The sequence below is a fragment of the Dipodomys spectabilis genome, unplaced genomic scaffold, assembly GCF_019054845.1.
Source record: "Dipodomys spectabilis isolate Male_0828 unplaced genomic scaffold, ASM1905484v1 ptg000264l, whole genome shotgun sequence".
Lineage (NCBI taxonomy): Eukaryota > Metazoa > Chordata > Mammalia > Rodentia > Heteromyidae > Dipodomys > Dipodomys spectabilis.
The window spans coordinates 7,934,820-7,955,594 of NW_024870941.1; the positions used below are offsets into that span (position 1 = coordinate 7,934,820).

General features: G+C 44.9%; 1 protein-coding gene across 3 annotated transcripts in view; it reads right to left on the reverse strand.

The window, feature by feature from the left end:
- Nucleotides 1-20,775, reverse strand: part of Trappc9 (trafficking protein particle complex subunit 9) — a 454,043-nt gene that overhangs the window by 145,842 nt on the left and 287,426 nt on the right. For all 3 annotated transcript variants that reach the window (XM_042699917.1, XM_042699915.1, XM_042699916.1), the window contains one exon: nt 14,410-14,552. In XM_042699917.1, coding sequence (XP_042555851.1) covers nt 14,410-14,552 — 143 coding nt within the window. The remainder of the gene's footprint in view (nt 1-14,409; nt 14,553-20,775) is intronic.

Consider the following 20,775-nt stretch of genomic DNA (forward strand, 5'->3'; position numbering starts at 1 on the left):
TTGTGAAAAGGGATTTGTACTATGTTTACAGGGACAAAGGATCAGAATCTTGTGTTTACAGCAAATTCTCAAAAATGAGTAAGAAGTGACTCAGTAGTAAACCAATCAGGAGGACAAGGTCTGATGATTGACACTAGTGGAGATTCAAGAGTCAATGAACAGAAAACAGAAACTAAATTCAACTAGTAGACTGAGACAAGGAAATGAAATCCTGAGATCAGATTTGCCATTCATCCCAGTGGAAATAGTTTAGAAGTGCTCCTGTGTCAAATGTCAGCCAAGATGTACATAAAGGATGGGAATTCTCATTTGGCATCAGGAGTGGTTGTAAGTGGTACAAGTCCCTCAGAGAAAACTGGGAGCACCTAGCCATGTTCTATGTGCCCCTCAACCTAACAAATCCACTTCTAGGCACTTATCTTGGATCTGTTCTGAGTAAGACAAAAGGAGCCTTGTTGCAACATTGTTTACAAAAGCAAAGACCCGCTTTTAACCAAATCCACAAGTGAAGAGCATCTACAAGAGACAAAGATGGAAAATGAGAGGTAAAAAGCACCCCAGGTAAATCTCGTGTTAATAATGTTCAGCAAAATAAGTTGTAAAAGTTACCATACACATATGAGAGAGAGAGAGAGAGAGAGAGAGAGAGAGAGAGAGAGAGAGAGAGAGAGAGAGAGAGAGAGAGGAGAGAATATATATACCAAAATTAAGATTCAAGAAAACACTTCACAGTGTTTCCAAACATCAAAGGTAAGAGATTCGTTATTCCTGGTGTGGTATGAGGAAGAAAAAGTATTTTATAGAGGATTATACAGATCTTTCAAAGAATATTCTTATGTCTTTAACTTTAGAAAATAGAAGCAAATACAATATAGAAAAATATGAAATTGAACAAATCTGCAAGGTGGACAAGCTGAAGCCGCTTGACCTTTGTTTCTTGTAGCTAAAATGGTTTATAAAAATATTTAAACTTCAGAATTCGATTGTTGTCTTAGGCCCTGCCCAGCAAAGGCTTCTGGACATGGAGCCAATGCCCAGGGAAGGGGAGCGGGAGGGAGGCGGGAGGGGGAGTGTGCACAGGGATGGAGGCAGGAGAACGTGTTATCTAGCAGGCCATGGGGGCAGCAGGCCTGATCTGCAGCTCCTAAGAGGTGTGCAGGAACTGGATTTTAGAGTCGAGCACTTGAGTCAGAGGAGACAGAACAACTCCTCTGCCGGCTCTTACCCTCCACGACCACAGGATGAGTTTGCACAGTGTGCACATACATCATGAAGGGTGGACACCTGTGGTCACTCATTCCAACAGCCTCGGACAAGGCACTTAGAACAGTCTAGAAGGCAGGAGATGCTGAGCGCACTGCTGAGGTAAGCTGCTCTCTGGTTGCAACTGCATCAATCCAGTTGCTATGGCAACAGCTAGCATAAAAACTAGGCTATGGTATGAGGTAGAGCACAAGACTCTTAAGATACAAATAGTTTTTAAAAATTAAGTGCACCTCCTGAAAACATCAACAGGGATTAAGAAGTCACTTCAGATTTGATAGCAAAGGAGGGCCTCCCTGGAGAAATGGCTTTCTACTTGAGACGTGAATGACATGGAGGCAATCCTGCCAGGGTCTCGGAGGAGAGCTTTCCATAGAGAATATGCAATTAATGCAAACGATCTTCAGGCACAGTGTGATCACAGAGCAGAACAAGCACAGGAGTGAGTGGTGTAAGATTAATGACAGAGGAAAGGTCGTAGGAAAATATTGATTTTATTCCAAGCTTGATGAGAAGCTATTTTGAGAATTTTAAGCAGAGGAGCGACATGAATTGGTTTATGTGGTGGGTGGGGGATGCGCTCCAACTCTGGAAAAGATGGAGTAAGCACAGTCTACCCTGTCTTCCCACTGACTGCAATTCTACCTGTAAATCGCAGGTAAACAGGATGAAGACAAAGACTTACACATTAAACTGCAGAAGGTGAGCCAGAGCAGAACAGAAATCCAAGTTCGGCCCCGATAGTGAGTTCCATTTCCTCTTGGTGCCACAGCTGGAAGCAAAGTACAGTCCGGAGCGTGCCGGCAGCACACAGGTGTGGGATCAGAGCTCACAGTGTGCACAGCACGTCAAGTGTGCATCGCGAGCTCACAAGTGTGCCCCAGAACCTCACAGATGTGTGCTAGGAGTTCACAGCTGTGCACTGGGAGCTCACAGGTGTGCATCGCTACCTTGCAGGTACACACTGGGAGCTCACAGGTGTGCCCCAGTACCTCACAGGTGAGTGCTAGGTGTTTGGATGGGAGTGTGCACGAGAGACAGCAGCAAGAGTCACAGAAGCCTCCCATGCTGGTCTGGCCAGTGGGGATGGCGGCAGCAAGGGCCGGAGATCAGGACGTTCATCGTTTTCCCTTTTCCTCCCTTTCCTTCCACTCCAGCCCTCGGCAGCCGTGAGGCAGACAGAGAGCCATCCCAGCAGTCGGAGTACATGGATCACACCACTGTAAACCCACAGCCAAGGTCCCAAACACTGATGCCCATCACTTTCATCTGCCTCTCGGTCCACTGGCCCATTAGTCCTACAGGTGACCTGTGACAGGGGAAACCAAACACGGACTGGCAGCAGACATGCAGAGAAGGGAGACCTAGTACAGGACGGGGATTAAGAGAGCAGGCCCCAAACCGCGGCCTCCTCATGGCGAGTGTCTGACTGAACTTAATTTCTTAAGTTCCATATAAGACAGAGGATGCTGAAAGGCAAATGCGTAACACGGGATGCGCTACACGGCAGGGAAATGAGCAGCACTGGAGAGAGAGAGGTAAGAGAACAAAGAGGGCATCAGTGCACCGAGGTGACCGACCTACATGATCCACCAAGGATGCCACGCTCACTCCTGTGTGTGCATGTGACTCTACAGGCTCCAACTCAAAGGAAAACAGAATTAAAAAGATGACTGACCAACACCATATTTACAGCTGGCAAATTCAACATGCTTCTTTGGGTAGCTGATAGGCCACGAGACACTAGGTCAACAAGGACACAGGAGCAACTGAGCCTCTGACACTGTGACAATTCCACCCGACACCTGCAGATCACACGCGCTTCTCAAGTGCACCGTAAAAGATCATGTTCTGCGCCATGAAAAATAAATCCCTAACAAATCTAAGAAAATAAACAGCAAAGTATGTTCTCAGACTGGAACATGATTAACCCAGAAAGTAATGGCAGAAGGGTACCTAGAATCTAACAAACACCTGGAAATTTACCCACTCACTTCAAAATAATCCTGTGAGTGAATGAGGATCATCTGGTTAATCAATAGTTAATTTTCATGTATGAAAACAACAATAAAACCTGCTGAAATTGCTCTAAGAAGAAGTGGAGAAAGGGAGAGTGACAGAAGGGGTGATGATTTGGATCCATTGTGTGTATGTATGTATGTGTGTGTATGTATGTATGTGTATGTATGTATGTATGTGTATGTACGTATGTATGTGTGGAAATGCCACAAGGACAAGTCTGTGTACAGCTAATGTTTGCTAACAAAAATAACTCTCTAGTCAAAGAAAAAAATCTAATATAAATTGAAAAGATTTCTGGAGCTAATAAAAACAAGGCACAACTTATCCCAATCGGCAGAATGTAGCTAAAGCAATACTCAGAGGAAAACACGTAGCCTCGAATAAAGATAGGGAAAAGAAGGAAGGGTTCAAATCCAAAAGCTTCTGTCTTAAGAGAGTACAAACAGTAGAACACTCAAGAAAGGAACACAGAAAGGAAATCAAGAACAGAAAACAATGGGGGAAACAGATTTATATAGAAAATCTATAATCTAACACTTTTAAGTCTGATTCTTAAAAAAATTAATGTACCCAATAAGCCTTAGCATAATAATAAAGAAAAAAGAGATGACATCAAGAACCAATATCATGAGTAAAAGCAAAGAAAACCCAGCAATTAGCAGGATAATGTGAGCTCTGGTCACATAATATGACAATTCAGATGAAAGGACTTGAAAGCCACAAATTACTGAAATCCATTCAAGAAAAAAAAAAGTAACTTGCAAAGTCCTATGTTTAATAAGTAAATTAAAGACATTATTTTTTAAATCTGAGAAAGAAATTTCCAGGCTCAAATGTTTTCTGGTGAATTCTACCAAATACTTCAAAATTAAATAATTCCATAAGAGTTCTTTCAGAAAGCAAAGGGAAGGAACATTCTAAAGCATTATGAGAATAGCTTTACTACTAAAACTAGACACCAACAGAATGAAAAAAAACCACAAATTCTTCTGAGGAATCTAGAGGCGATAACCTTTAACAATGTTCTGCAGGCCGAGGTGGGCAGGAGCTCTACTGTTTAGCCACACCACAGCCCATTTTTCTGTAGTTGTTTATCCTCAACGATCTCTCCCATTTTCTCAGGCTGGCTTGGACTATGATCTGTCTATATTTCCTACCCCCATGCCCAGCTATTATTGAGATTGGGTTCTGCTAACTTTCTTCTTGAGCTGGATTTGAGACTTGATCCTCCTACTCCCTGTCTCACAAATAGCTGGGATTACAGGCATGAGCTATCACGTCTGCCTGCTCAACAAATTTTTGATACGAAAAACACAAACAATGACAAAATTCAGATTCCATTCACAATTTAAAAGAAACTCAAAAATTAATTATAAAAGGAAATACCCATAATCAATTCTTCTAAAACCATATATATATATATATATATATATACATATATATATATATATATTACAGAATGGATAAACTATACATATATATATATATATATATACACACACACACACACATATATATTTCAGAATCAAAGACCAAAATAAACAAGTGTATACAACATTCATAACCTGGAAGGCAAAATATACTTATCAATTCTTTCCAAATTAAGCTATGAATTCAAAATAATTTTAATCAAATCATAAAAGCATATTTTATAGACAAATCCAACCTTATCTGAAGATTTATATGGAAATATAAAAACCTAGAAGAATAAAAGGTAAGTTGAAGGACTCATGCCTAGGTGTGGTGGTAGGCACCTGTAATCCCTACACAGAGGAGGCTGAGGCAGAAAGACTAAGAATTTGAGGCCAGCCTGAGCAACACAGCAGGACTCTGTGTAAATAATACCAAAAAAGAAAACAAAAGCCAGAGGGCTCTATCTAATCAGAAGATGTACTCATGAACTACTGCCCACAGGGATAGGGACGATGAACCTCCAGTTCTTTGGGGACGACTCCAGAGCGGGAATCACACAGATAGGGCCTTTACATCTCTGACAAAGCGGAAAGAGAAATCAATGGATAAGAGGCTGTCTTCTCAACAAAGGGCACACAAGCAACCAGACGTTGGAGATGGGGGAGTAAAGTAAGGGGGTGGGGAGAATAAAGAGGAAGGAAAAGGAGGGGGACAAGGATATGGGGTGGGGGAGAAGGAAGAGCAGAGCGAAGAGATGGAAAAGCTTAACCTAAACATAAAGGTTACTTAAAACACAATTAAGACAACAACATTATAAAAATCCTTACAAGAAATATGAAAGGAAAATTTCCATAACCAAAGGTAGGCACCACAAAAGGAAAAAAAACTCTGTTAAATTAAAATTTCAATAAACTTAATTTTTTAATTTTGCTCTGTAAAAGACACTGTTAAGAGGATGAAAAAATGACAGAATTAAAGAACATATTTAGAAATGCAAAATCAAACAAAGGACTTACATCCATAATACATATTTAAGAACTTTAAAATTCAACACTAAAAAAACAACCCAATACAAATTGGGCAAAAGACTTGAAAAGAAACTGCCAAAGGCAATATAAGAACAACCAAAAATATTTTAAAAAATTAAAAAAGATAGAGGGTACTCAATATCAGTAAGTACTAGAGACATACAAATTAAAATCATGATAAGATGCTCTACCCACCTGTTAGTGAATGCAACAAGAACAGGTAATACCCACACTACCGGGGAGACGGCAAACAGAACACTTCAGTGCTGCCAGAGGTATTGAAGAAGGCAGGGCCATGCTGGGAGGCAGCCTTGTAGTTTCTTGTAAAGTTGAATAATCATTGGTCCAGCTGGGTACCAGTGGTTCCCATCTGTGATCCTAGCTACTCAGAAGACTGAGATCTGAGGACTGCAGTTCAAAGCCAGCTCCAGCAGGAAAGTCCCTGAGACTCTTATTTCCAATTAAGCACCAAAGAAGGTGGAAGTGGAACTGTGGCTAAGTGGTAGAGTGCTAGCCTTGAGCAAAATAAAAGCTTAGGGACAGCACCCAGGCCCAGACCGGGAGGGAAAAAAAAAAAAACATTGATCATATAACCCAGTGATCTCATGCTTAGTTATTTACTTTAGAGACAGAAATATTTATACACCCCCAACTAGTGTACATAATTCTATACTAAGTAAGCAGATCAGGTGTCTCTCAGCACAAAGTATAAAGAAGCCTGATTACTAGCCACATGCATAGGTCTCCAGCCACCGCTGAGGGCAAGCAGCCACTCCTACGTGGTCACCTGACTGTACGGCCTGTCCACACCATGGTCGAAGGGCCAGTGAGGCACTACCTCTCGGGGGGTAGTTTCTGGGAGTAAGACCAGGGAGCAGGGTGAAGTTAATCAGTTTACCTTGGTTGAGGACGAGTCACAGATCTGTTACATTAACGCCCATAAATAATGTATGTCAAACAGGCATGCTAGTTAAAAAACTAAATAATGCCTTTAAACACAAACACTGTGATATAGAAAGGACTAAGTGCAGTGTGTCCCCAACACCAGTTTTGTTGCTCAGTGGCAAGTAAGCCCTCTGGTTCCCCAGCAGGAGAAGAATGCCCATGCTATGGACAGCAAGGAAGCAAACAGGAATGGAAGAGCCAGAGCTGGTGCCAGGACTGGAAGCTGAGCTGCACTGTTGTCCTCCAGGGCCTCGTACGGGTCCAAACACTGATGCTGCTTCCCTCCCAGGAGCCGTGGCCACATACACCATGGCGTAGGCCCTGACATGAAGCCTCAGTATCAGCACAAAACATACCACCCCCCGCCCCCCACATACAGAAAGGACAAGAGCGCTGAGCAGGTGCATGCTCGCCAGCTCCCAATCCTGTTGGAGCTCTCAGAGTTTCACGATGTAGTTGTTTGTTTGTAATTTTGTAAACCATTTAATTAATTTTTTTCAATTATTTATTCTTTTATTTAGTGGTATTGGGGTTTGAACTCAGGTCTTCGCCCTTGCTAAATAGGGGTTCTACCACCTGAGCCATGCCTCCAGTCCTCAAAATTTTTTTATGAATAGATTTTCAATATGGTTTTCTAAATTTTCTCCTTAAGAAAACTCTGTAGAATGGCTATAATCAGAATTGTATACTCAAGAATAAATATTGGCAAGAATGTGTAAAAATAGAAATATCAGAGCATGCACACCCCAACTGCATGAATGTGAAATATGGAAATTTAAACATACTACCAAAACATACAAAACTCGTTAAGTTCATCACAGACAAAAAGTGGAAAAACTCAAAAGTTCACAGCTAATGATTAAACAAAACATGTTACAGCCATGGAATGGAATATCATATAACAATTAAAAAGCCATTCTGATACCTCATTGTGGATGAACCTTGAAAATATTAGCAGTAGTGTAAGAAGCCACCCAAATGTAATTTGATTCCACTTATATGAAATACCCAAAATAAGCAAAGCTATGGAGACAGAAAGCAGATTCATTAAGGAAGGAGGTACAGTGACCACTATACTAGCGTATCGAGTTTCTTTTGAAACAATGAAAAATTCTAAAATTAGATTATAGTGATAGTGGAGCCACTGTGAAGATACCTTAAAACATCAAATTGTGCAATTTAAATGGGTGAAATTCATGGTATGCAAATTCCGTTTCAATAAAGTGGGTAGGTTTTTGTTGTTGTTGTTGTTTTTGTCTGTCATGGGGCTTGAATTCAGGGCCTACGCACTGTCCCTGAGCTTTTCCACTCAAGGCTAGTAATCTACCACCTTGAGCCACAGCTCTACTTCTGGTGGTTATTTGGAGACAAGAGTCTTACAGACTTTCCTTCCCCAGGCTGGCTTCGAACTGCAATCCTTGGATCTCAGCCTCCTGAGTAGCTATGATAACAGGCGTGAGCGTGTTTGGGTTTTGTTTTTGTTTTCAGATAGGGTCTCTCTACGTATCTCAGGCTGGCCTTGAACTCATGATGCTCCAACCTTGGCCTCCTGAAGGCTGGAATTACAGGAATGTACTATCATACCTAACTTAAATAAAGTTATTTTAAAGAAAACAATTTGAGCTCCTGAGTGCAGAGAAAGAGAATGCAGGAGTTTCTGGAGACGAGATCAACAGGCTCAGGACCAGACCCATCACTGCTTTATCTGTTGGCCATAAAAGTCAAAAGCCCATAGTGGCTTTTGACAGACACAGTGTTGACACTCGGCTACACTATCTAATTTGTACTCAAATGGGCCACTGCACAGAGAGAGCGCCATGAAGAGCACGTACTGATGAGAGGCATCAAAGCAGGCGTGCAGCCGGGTGTCCAGGAACGGGTCGGGGTCCCCGGGCCCTGCGCATCTAATCACAATTCACTTGCGGCACAGGCGAATACTTGTAGCACATCCCAAAGTCGTGTGGAAAAGACAACATGTGACCACCCCCGGGTTCAACCTGGCATTTCATTTCTGGGAACAAAGACAATCCAAACTCATAAAAGATTATTTGGGGATAAGTATTGACGAGTAACAACCTGAAATCCTGTTTCGTGTGCCATTATTTGGAAATGCAGTGATTGAACAGAAAAATCAGTAAAATGCCAAAATATGCAAAATGCAAGAATCCCAAACACCAACTTGAACTGAAACAGGCCAGCTGCCGAATGTGCCAGCAGACATTGGATCCCTCAAGCAAACAGGCCGTGGGCACTCACAACCCACCACGGAAGGTCCAGCGTCCACATTTCCTTCTCTACCCTGTGTCACGGCTGTACTAGGCCCTTCCTACGCAGTGTGTAAACATGCACTTTCATGGCCCTGCAAGGTCGGCATGATCTTCATTTCAAGAGGAAGAAAAATGGTGCTCAAAGGGACCACAGCACAAATAAGCTGAGAAAATTTTGCACACACTGTTAGATTTGGTTCTAAGTTTTGCTACTCACTGAACTTCTTTCAAATGTTAAAATTAACTTCACAAATAAATATAGCAACTTAGAAATGGATCTATTGTGGTAACATGTCTCCCTTAAAATGCCCTTTATTCATTTAAGATTTCCTGTTTCCAATCTTCAGGGTAAGGGCTTTGGCATGGTTAATTTCTAAAGTATCTCTGCACTGCCTAGCTAGTTAGAACAGTATATATGGATAGCAAATGTGATTGTTTTTTGCCTAGATCACATAAGCAAATAAAATTTTTAGTGTATTTGAAATTTCAAAAAAATGCCCTTTATTATGTAGCTGTGAGCGCAGGCCTCCTACACCCCATCCCTGCACGGGGGAAGTGGAATTTTTCTAAATGACTGAGGGCAAGTGTTAGGGTGCCTATTAATAATGCAGTACCTATTACACCCTGCGCCCTCCTCTGAGGAGTGTATTTTCCACAAAGCTCACAGCTGAAATGTCTCAGATTGGATCACTTATTGTAACAGGCTAAAAAGGAATTGCTGCCCCAGAGAGAAGGGAGCATGGCACTCAGACAGGGATGGTGAGTCTGGTCTATACCAACCAGGTCCCTGAGAATATGACCACGTAGCTCTGTGTACAATGTGAACCACACAGGCAATTGATCTTCCAAAGAAAAGTTGGTGGAGACCTCTATATACCCAGGAGGGAGAATGGTTCAAAACAATCACAAGATTCTATAGTGCTTGATGGCAGCCTTTAGAAAAACTGGCCTCTGCCCTTGTTAAATCTAATTTAATTATCACTCTGATGACATAAGCAGGGCAAAGACTATCTAGATGATAAGGGACTGGGAAACTGAAACTAGGAAAGAAATCTACAGTCTCTCATGAAGGAGCAGCAAAGAAACGAGAGTCCAGGACTCTGCTCACGCACTTCCCACAGTAGTGGCCAAAGGCCTCAGTGTAGTGCTCAGACCCCAGTTCAGCCCACGTCTTCACCCACTAGGGGAGGTGCTGGGTATGTCCGGGGGGACACTCACTTCCAAAGCTCTCTGGAGAAGAACAGGGTGCTGAACACACCAGGCCTGGCTTGAAAGACTCTCTGTAAAGGTGGCAGAATATCTCTTCTTTGTTAATATATATTTTATTGTTATTGTAAGGGTGATGTGCAGAGGGGTGACCGTTACATAGGTCAGGTAAAGAGTACATTTGATTTGGAACAGTGTCACCTCTTCCCTTGTGTCCTCCCAGTTTTTCCCTCCTGAACCTCCTTCCCCACAAGTTGCACAGTTCATTTTCAATATGGTGTCCAGTGAGTACCACTGCTGCTTTTGTTCACCCTTTGTTCCACCAGCTCTGTGTCCCCTTGCCCTCCTCAAAGCAGATAAACTTACACACAAGACAAAAGGCTTGGTATCTTCTGCAGTGGAGCTATCTGGGCTGACAGTTGCTTTGTGGGAAATGTTTAATTAGGAATTTAAATTTTCTGACTCATCTAACTATTCATGTGTGTGTCAGAGCTAACATTGCATCCTAGGATTTTTCACAATTCCTCTTAGAATCTTTTCAATAGCTGCAGAATCCAGAAGACTGCCACTTCTTTTATTTCTACCATTGATTATTGTATCTGCTTATTTTTCCCTTGATTTCCTTGGTTACAATTTATTAATTTTATTATTAGCCTTTGCAAAGAACCAAATGTTGACTTCACTAACTCTATGGCTTTTTTTTTACAATCTCTGTTTCATAACATCCAATCCTCTCATTATAATTTCTTCTATTCACTTTTGGCACCAGTTGCTCTTTATAATCTAATGCAGAAGCTATGACACTGATTTTAAACCTCACGTTTTCTAAAAATAAGCATTCACTATTATGTAAGCAGAGTTTGTTAGCAGCATTATCTGTAGGTCTGCTGCTGTTTTCTTGTGCTACTTTTGTTCTACTTGTTTTCTACCAAATTTGAAACAAACATTGAACTATTCAGCTTTTTTCTTTGGCATCATTTTGAGGTTATGCTCTTTTATTTTGGAATTACATTTTTAACTATATTTGTATTTAAGACTGTTATGTACTTGAGAAAACTTGCTTCTTCTATCACTAAAAATTGTGTTGTCTCTTTCCTCTTGAAAGTCTACTTATTTTATATTAATAGACCTACACCAATTTTTAAATATTAGTCTTTGCACAATAATTCTTCCCCCCCCCCCCAACTTTTACTTTTATGCTATGCAGCTTAATGCCAGCTTCGTTCAGGAAGCTTACAGTCTGCATCTTACTGTCTTATAGAGTATGGCAATCCCTACTGTGTGTATGTGTTCTCCTCCACGCACCCCCAAGCACTGAAGTTTTAACTTCCTAGTGCTGCTAGGCAGGTGCTCTATCACTTGAGCCCCACCTCCAATTCCAATCTATATTTTTAGACGCAATATTTGGCTCATTTACATTTAGTGTAATTCTTGATTTCACAGGTGAAGATTGCCATGTTGCTATGTATTTACTGCTTGGCCACATGCTCCTTTTCTTTTTCATTCTTTTCTGATACCTCATCGTTTTTGGCTCTGTGTGTGTGTGTGTGGCTGTGTGTGTGTGTGTGTGTGTGTGTGTGTGTGTGTGTGTGTGTGTGTTTCAGTCCTGGGGCTTGAACTCAGTGTCTGGGTGCTGTTTCTGAGCTTTTTTGCTCAAGGCTAGCACTCTACTTGAACTATGGCTCCTCCGAAGACTTTTTAGTGGGTAGAGATAAGAGTCACAGACTTTCCTGCCTGGGGCAGGCTTCAAACTGGGATTCTCAGATCTCAGCCTGCTAAGTAGCTAAGATTATAGGTCTGAGTCACTAGCACCTGGATGGATTAAATATGTCAATATTCCATTGTATTACTTCTGGGTTATTTTCTGCCTTAAATGTTTATTTTAGAGTTGATAATAGGGTCCAAATGCTAGGAGTCTTCAGTTCACTGAATTCTGACATCATAAACCTGTAATGCTTTGTATGCTTTGTATATAACATAGCACGCCTATCCACCACCGTGCACACATGCACTTGTACATGTACTATACACTACAGAATTATTACCATTCTTCTTTCATTAATTGGGGCCTTTCTTATAGAAACTGGAAAATAAAGAAAACAAGTGTTTTACATGTATTTGCTATCAGTATGTAGGTCATATTTCTATTTCATGCTGACTAGGCCTGATGAGCTGCAGTGAGAAATGAGACCTTCTCTTGTCCACCACACCCTACATGTATCTGGAACTGGGGAGGTGTCAGCCTGAAGCACAAATGAATGCATTCGCAGGACTGCAGGTAAGCAGCACTTCACCAGAAGTCCAAGGAAGGCCCGGGACACCCATCTGTTCATCATGCTCAGGAAAAGTCTGCAAGAATGGTAACATACACCTCAAGACAAACACACTGTTCAAAAGGTAAAGGAAAGACCACTAGTTTAAGAAAAAGAACTGTTTTAGAAAAAAAAAAAAAAGATGTGGAAGAAGCCCACAGGGGATACAAGGCGCAGAGCCGCTCTGGCAGGCTGTGCTTGGGAGCAGCTTACAAGGAAGGTCTAGATGGCTTCGAAGCCCCCTACACAGCACGGGCCAGCCTCTGTACTTTGTATCACAAGCCTTGGATGGTATGTGAGCCCAGCAGGACACATGCACATCGTACTTAGAATGAGATAAAGTAGGATTGGATGCACAGAGAACAAGTCTTCCCACAATGATGAGAAAAGACATTTCAGAGGTCTGACCCATAAAATGTAGTGATTGATAAGGTTTAGTGATAATGGAGAAGGAAGCTTAGAGGTGGGCTCACAAGCCCAAGGGCTGGGAACAGAAACATAGACCAAAAGAAGAGAAAGTCAGGACCATGGACAGAGGGTTGGGACCCGACCAGGACGCCAGCTAGTAACCACCTCTCCTAAATCTGTGGCAGCCTTTCTCCTTACCTGAAACGGACATTTACAGACATAGAGGCTGTGACAGGAGAGCCAGCTATCAACAGCAGAGGGGGAGGGGGGGGGAACTCAACAGCAAGCTGAGCTGCTTCAAGAGTCAGTGAGAAAGCGACGGCATAGAGCCGAGGGGGACAAAAGAAAGACACTGCGGGCTTGAGATGGAGCAGATCTGACGCCCAAAAGGGCCGGGCACGCTCTGCCATCGTCTGGCAGCATCCTGGCCAAGTCCTCCCCAGGGACAAGCGCTGTACTGCTTCAGACAGAGTCAAAGCAGAGGCAAGCATTGCCAGCGAAGACATTACTGCGAGGACTGAGAAAATGACAGATGGTGAAATGTGATGCTGCAAGGCCCAGCGAAGCCATGAATTCTTGCTGAAGCCATTCTCCATCCGCCGGGAAGAAAAACGGTCTTTCCAATAAACCAAACCACACTTATTATTTGGGGCTGCATCACTTTGAATGGCTTTTTGTGTCAACATTAACACGGACAACAGCACTCCTCTGTTTCACACTGTGGGATGGGGGTGGCGGGGTTTCCCTAAGATGTCCTCCCCCCAACCTGCCTCATGTTCAAAGAAGGACAAGTAAGGTTTGCCATCAGTGCTGCTTAACTCCAGTAAGAATAAATAATAGGAAGCTGGTCCACCTCTCTGCGCACGTGAAAAGCGTGGTTCTGCCTGACGATGCCGCCAGCTCCGCGGAGGCCAGCGCCTGCCTCCCAGAGGCTGCACCACCTGGACGGGACTGTGATCTTCAAGGGTCTCCAGTGCCTGGGGCTCTACCCAGGGCTGCCGGTCCCCACTGCTTCCACTTCACCACAGGTCAAAGTGTGGGGTGAGAACTGCCACCCTTCTGCCTGAGAGAAGAAGACCCCAGCACCCCCTGACATGTCTGGGATGTAGACAAACCAGTTGGAAGGGAGCTGAAGCCTTTTCTAAGGGCCAGTGTAGAGAGCACAGCTGGACAAGAGGGGCTCCGTGTGCAGAGTAGCCTGTGGCTGCCTGTGACTGAGCACTCATAGCGCTGCTCCACAGCTGGGCCCCGGGCAAGAACACCTGTTGTGCTGACCGGAAGCAGCACACAGGGATGCCGGGCTCCTCCAGGAGTCCCCAGCACATGCAGAGCTCTGCTGACCCCGCTAACCAGAGAAAGGAGCTGCGCCAGAAGAGCTCACATGAAAACCGCCAGCACCCACAGCCCGCTCCTGTGTGACCGCTGGAGGGGGCACTCCTGTGGAACACGTGTCTAATGAAGAGCCTCAGTCCTGGGTGCCCAGGGCGCAGGTCTGAGGGGCAGGTGGGAGACACGGGGAGACCCACAGCGCTGTAGCCCGAGTACCTGGTTGCAGGGAGTGTGCTGACTCGTGTGAAAAACACAGATGGCTCAACTTCCACGTGCAGACCCAGGGAGAGGTTCCTGTAATACCCTTCGACGTGGCCTGGTCCTCCGGAGTACTTGAAATTCAGTACAGCTTCCAGAGTCTAAAAATAACAGAGGAAAGGACAAGTCAGCACTCACTAGTTGATCTGGACTCCTAGTCAGGAGGTAGGCTCACTTAGCCAGAGTTTAAAGACCAGCCCAGCAGCAGAGGTGTTAGCACTGCACAGCTACTACCCTGCCCAGCCCCAGCCCTTTGGTGCCCTCATTCCTGTGACAGCCCATCTCTACACAATCCTCAGCCTACATATGCACGCAAAGAGATTCCAGAATGTTCTCTGTGGCTAGATATAGCACTTTAGGTAGAAACACACTGTAGTGAGCATCCCTTCAATACACAGGGTAGACACAAGGTCCATCGGGGAGGTGGCATGTGGGAGGCCAGCTCCCAGGCAATGGTCGGTAAAAGCTAGGCTAGAGACCCACATTCACTGCACTTTTTGGACCTGTGTAAGGGGTGAGGTTAAGGGCAAAGAGGGCCATGCAGGAGGGCAGGTGTGACACCCGCAGCCGGCAGCAGTATAGGCTAAGGGGAGTCACCACCCAGTTGGGCAAAGATGTGTGGGGCTGAGAAAGGCTGATGGGGTTCAACATGTGCTGACCTCACTCGCAGGATGCAGACGGGCCTGGAAGCCCCCCACCCCCGGGCTCTACCCACGGAGATGCTCCCTGGGTGCTCACACCCATGACGTGGCAGGAGGATCATCAAGGTCTCTCTGAGGGGTTCAGGCATGGAAGAGGTGATCAGCACCGCCATGGGAAAGCCCCACCTTGCCTGAACCTCCCCCATGAAGCAAAGCCTTAGGGCAGGCCAAGGCCACCTGCAAGGGCCTCTTAAGCAAAGCTGCACCCCAGTGGGGTGGGGGGAGGCGAGGGTGCTGAGCCAGGACCCTGCACAAACATCCCAGAGGCTCAGGCCCCCACCTGAGACCGGGAGGGGAAAGCGGAGCAGAGAGCCTCTCCTGCCTCCGACACGGGCCTCAAAGCCCCTCGGAGGCCTGTAAAGATCCACCACGGCACTGCCCGCAGGGAAGGGAACGTGAGGGGGGAGGACCAACGCTGTTATGGTAAAAGCTGCATTTGCAGCACGCGCACACACATGTGCACGCATATGTGCACACAAGCCAACTCTGAAGGAGTCTGGAGCTTGTGGAGCTCCCAGAGTAACCATAGCAACAAGACATTCCACCCCAGCTAGTTTCTGATTACAAAAAAAATCAGCTCTTCCAACAGCACAATCCCAAACCAACTGTGCCAACGGTGACCCGTGGCCAAACCTGACCATCGGCTATCTGCGTATGGCCTGGGAGGTAAATACAGAGCTGACTTTTTTTTTTAAAGGTCATAAATCGAAACAAAATAAAACAAGGATAGGCAACAAAGACCTCTACAGCTGGCAAAGTGTGGAATATTACCATATGGCCCTTCGCAATAAAAACTTCAGAGAAAACACTTAGAGGAAAACATAGAGGTAAAAGCTCCGTGGCCTGGACCTGGCAATGGTCCCACAGACCACTGATATCAAGAGCACAAACAAGCCAGGAACCAAGGGCTGGTGCCACGTATATCCAACGCGGTGCGCGCCAGGAAGCGGGAGCAGGCTGCCCCTGCGGCATGTCCACGTAGGTGTGAGAAGGCCCCCAGCGCATCCAGGTGGCCACTGACAAACCCGAGTGGAAGCGTGCTCTGGAGGTGGCAGTAAGGGCGGAAGTCAGGGCACAGTGGGCGAGCAGCAGGTCTGGCGCTGGCAGTGCCCACTTTGCTAAGGCATAGAAGTGAGTGTTCACCCTCACCTCCCCACTGCCACGGGAGGCTGGAGGAGCCCTGGCCTTCTGTTCTGTTCCCCAAGCTCTCAGAGTCACTGCAGTGAACTCCCAGCAGGACACAGTCTGCCTGGGGTGACTGCTTTTACTGAGCTATTTCTCTCCAAAGGAGGCAGCAAAAAAGCAAAGGAACAGCCTGTAGGTATATGGTGTCCCAGAGAGGCCACACCAAGGAGGAGTGTGATTCTCCGGAGGCAAAGCAGCTGCACAGTGGAAGCACCACAGGTATGGTTGTCAGCGAGACGCAGCACGCCGCTACGCTTGTGTGAGACTGTGGGTACAACAGCTTATCAGACCCAGTGTGCCACTACAATTCGGTGAGATTGTGGGTACAGCATCTCAGCAGACCTGGTGTGTAACTACGGTGCTGTGACACTGTGAGTGCAGCCTCTCAGCAGACCCTGTGTGTCAGGACGGTTCCTCAGCAGACCCTGTGTGTCAGGACGGTTCCTCAGCAGACCCTGCGTGACAGGACGGTTCCTCAGCAGACCCTGAGTGTCAGGACGGTTCCTCAGCAGACCCTGCGTGTCAGCCTCTCAGCAGACCCTGTGTGACGTGCTGCCTCTCAGCAGACCCTGCGTGTCAGGACAGTTCCTCAGCAGACCCTGCGTGTCAGGACGTGTGTGACATTGTGCAGCCTCTCAGCCATCTCAGCCTCTGCTTCTCCACTGTCAAATGGGGACGACAACGTGTACAATGGCACTGACATGCGTGAGCACTTCTCCTGGTGGAGACTCTGAGAGGACCCTGGGAGAACTAGGGGGCCCCATCTCCCTACGCAGTCTCACCCAGCTGGCGCCCTCAGGAAATGTGGCTCAGAACAAGAAGGAGGTTTAGTCCCACTGCTTGATTTTTACATTCTTTGTGTGCAAAAATATACCTGACAAAAGTTACCATTTTGATCTTTATATGTACACACCTCCAGAGCATGGACTGATATGGTGCAGTATCAGTCTGCAGAAACATCTCCCCAGGTTAAACCTCTAAACCCACAAACACTCCCTTCCCACAACAGAGGTCGTTTCCTACTTCTAGGCCTTATGAATGAGACTACTCTGAGAGCCTCAGGAGAGCGAAAGCAGATGCTTTGTCCTTTAGCAATTGGCTTATTTCATTTACCTAAACGCTTTTGGACGTTGCTCCTGTTACAGCATATATCAGGACCTTCCATCTTGTGGGGCGAGGGAGGGGGGCGGAATCGGTGCATGCCAGTCCTGGGGCTTGAACTCAAGGCCTAGGTGTTATCTCGGTGCTGTTTTGCTCAAGGCTAGTGCTCTACCTCTTGAGCCACATTCCATTTGGACTTTTTCTGGGGTTAACTGGAGATAAGAGTGCCACAGACTTTCCTGATCAGGCTGTTCTTGAACTGAGATCTTCACATCTCAGCTGCCTGAGTAGCTAGGATTACAGGCGTGAGCCACTGGCACCTGGCTTCCTTTGCCTTTTTAAGGTTGAACAAGCTCCCACTGTATGCACGGGCCACCTCTATTACCCACTGGCTGTCACTTGTGTGAAAAATGCCACGAGCAAGGGTCTGCAAACATCAAGGCCTTGCTTCCAGTTTCTGGTGTACAAACAGTAGAATTTCTGGATCACAGAGTTATCCTGCATTTAATTATCTTGAAAGATCTTTATATGCTTTTTCACAGAAATGGCAGCATTTTACATTCCTCCCCACCAGCAGTGATATCTCGCCAATATTTGTTCTCCATTTTTGTGATAATAGACACCCTAATGGGCGTGAAACGGTATCTTGAGGAGGCTTTGATTTACATTTCCCTAATGACCAGAGATGTGGAACTTCTTGCCATGTGTTTGCTAGCCATTTGTGTATCCTGTTTGGAAAAAATGTCTGTGCCATTGTTCCAGTTGTGTCCTGCCACTCAGGCCGTCTTTATGCCTGTGTGTTTATGCATATTCTCCAAACCTGTACTTTTAGAAACACCTTCCTGATCTTCCTGATCCTTTCCACTCACATAAACTCAACTGCTTGATAGCCACAATAAAGCCGTGCCTTCTCCTCACCCCCAAAGTGCACAGCGACACAGATCATATTTTAAAAGAATCATACTTTGGGCTCCCCAGAACCCAAATCATTTTCTATTCTCCTTGGCCCAAAGCATAGCCCCTCCACCTCCAGAGGGCTGCCGGCTTCTAAGAACACATCTTGGAGCCTTGAATTCACCCTTGTCCTTGGCAGTGGGGAAGCCAAGCCCTGACAACACAATCCGTTCACCTCTCAGTGAAGGTGCTTAGTCCTGCTGACTCTGGCTTGTGCTATCTGCTCCCTCATTTGACCTTTGGAACACCTCTGGTGTCTTCTAAGTGCCAGGTCCTGGGTTTGGTACAGGATGAAGGGCACATACGGATGGTCTCCCAGTAAATGACAAGGGCATCAAATCAACAGGACCAATCTAGTAAGTGAGCCAGTAGCCAACCCATCATCTAGCACTCAAGACCACAGGTATGATGGTCAAGGAAATGGCCTTAAAAAGCTGGATCTGTGAAGCAACAATAAATAGCAAACTGGCTCACTTGGGTTTTAAGGTAAGCCTTATGTCAGTCAGACAGTGATAGAGGAGAAATCGCCTGGAGACAGGGAAGTCACTGTCAAGGGTCATATAACAAAGAAGAAACCGTCTGTTTCTGTTTTCTTGGAACTGGCTGTATCTTTATTCTGTAGAGAATCAAGAAAAAAGACAGAATTAAGGGGGGAAATGTCTAATTTATGAAAAATCAAGCACAGAAAAGGTCTTGTGAAATTGGGTATTATTACCTTTCCACCAATGATTAAAAGTGGAAAAAAGAAACAAAATCTATCCACAGTCTGGCAAAATTAGAATATTCTAATAAAACCATTCCACAGGCTAATAAGGTAAAAGACAATGGAGCTTTGAGCTCTCCTCCTGTCGCAGGCCTGGGAAGCAATTCACTCCTCTGCTGCCCAACTTTACCTCTGGGAGAGAGAGAATCCTTTGGTCCTTAGCTTGAAAGACAGTGACTATGAAATGCCATAAGGAGCAAGGAGCTAAAAACAAACTATTTATTCCCTAGGCATCCTACAAACGAAATAAAAAGGCCTCTCAATGGTTTTGTCAAGTATCCATAGAGACAATGCTACACCGAGTATCTGCCCTGTGCTGTTTGTATACAAGAAACTCTGGGTGGGTAGACGAGGAAGAGGCATGTGGGAGCTAGATACACAGCTGCCTGGTGTAGAGCCCTCCCTCACCTGGTGTGCAGCCCACTCCCCTGTGTGCATATAGACTGCTCAAAGAACATGCATTCACCCTTCTCACCATTTATTTGCTGGCTTTGGATGGATGGTCACTGCCTCAACCCCTCTAAGCCATCCATACTATGCTGTGCCAGGCCACAGCTAAGTGTACTTGGATATGAGAGGACCGAGGAAAAGGGGCGGTGTGGCTGGTGGGCAGCAGGAGGAAGAACAATACTGAAGGGAGGGTCAGACCATTCTTAAATTGAAATAGAAACAAAAACAAAACATTAAGAATATCTGAAACCTACTTTTAGAAAACATCAATAAAGATGGCAATCCCCTCGGGTTTGATCAAGGACAAAAGAGGAAACAAATGGATTATATCGGGAATAAACAGAATCCATACAGATCCTACAGACTCAAAAAGACAGAAAGGAAACATGTGAGCTAACAACTTAGGTTCAGTGGGCAAACATTCCCAATTGGAACAAAAGAATAGTAGAATATCAGCCCAGATGCCCCTCAAAGGACAAAGGGATCAAGAAAATGTGGCATATACACACAACAGAATTTTACTCATCCATTACAAAGAACGATACTGCATCATTTGTAAAGAAATAGAAGGACCTGGAAAAACATTAATTATTAATTATTAAAGTAAATGAGGCCCTGAGAGACAAAGCTTGCAGGTTCTCTATCATAGGTGAGAGCTGGAATTGGTTTATAAGTATACAAGTAAATACATTGGGTGGTGTGCACGTGTATACAAATGTATTAATTCAAATAAGGTAGACTTAGGGGAGAGAAAACTCAAACAGTTTGATTCCTTAGAAAGGCAAAATCATAGTTCAACAAACTAAACACCAGGAAATAGATTCTTGAAAGGGGTGGGGTGGAACCAAGGAGAGGGAGATAGACCAGTGAAAAGAAGTGGGGAGAATGCAATAAAAAACTCAGTGTATATCCTACAAAATTAAGAAGAGGGAGGGTTGGGAGGGGTAAGTGAGATTGCTGAAAGGGGTGACACTGATCAGGATGCGCTGTCTTCTTAAAATGCCCTGCTGAACAGCAACTCCCTTGTACAAATACTTAAAGATAACAAAAATATGTTTTAAAAGAAAACCCAAAAAGATCTTCATGTCAATGGAAGCCTCTGGATTCATGATGAAATCTGTAATGAAAAAGTCCTCCTTAAAGAAACCCCATGGTCAGATGGCTTCAGCT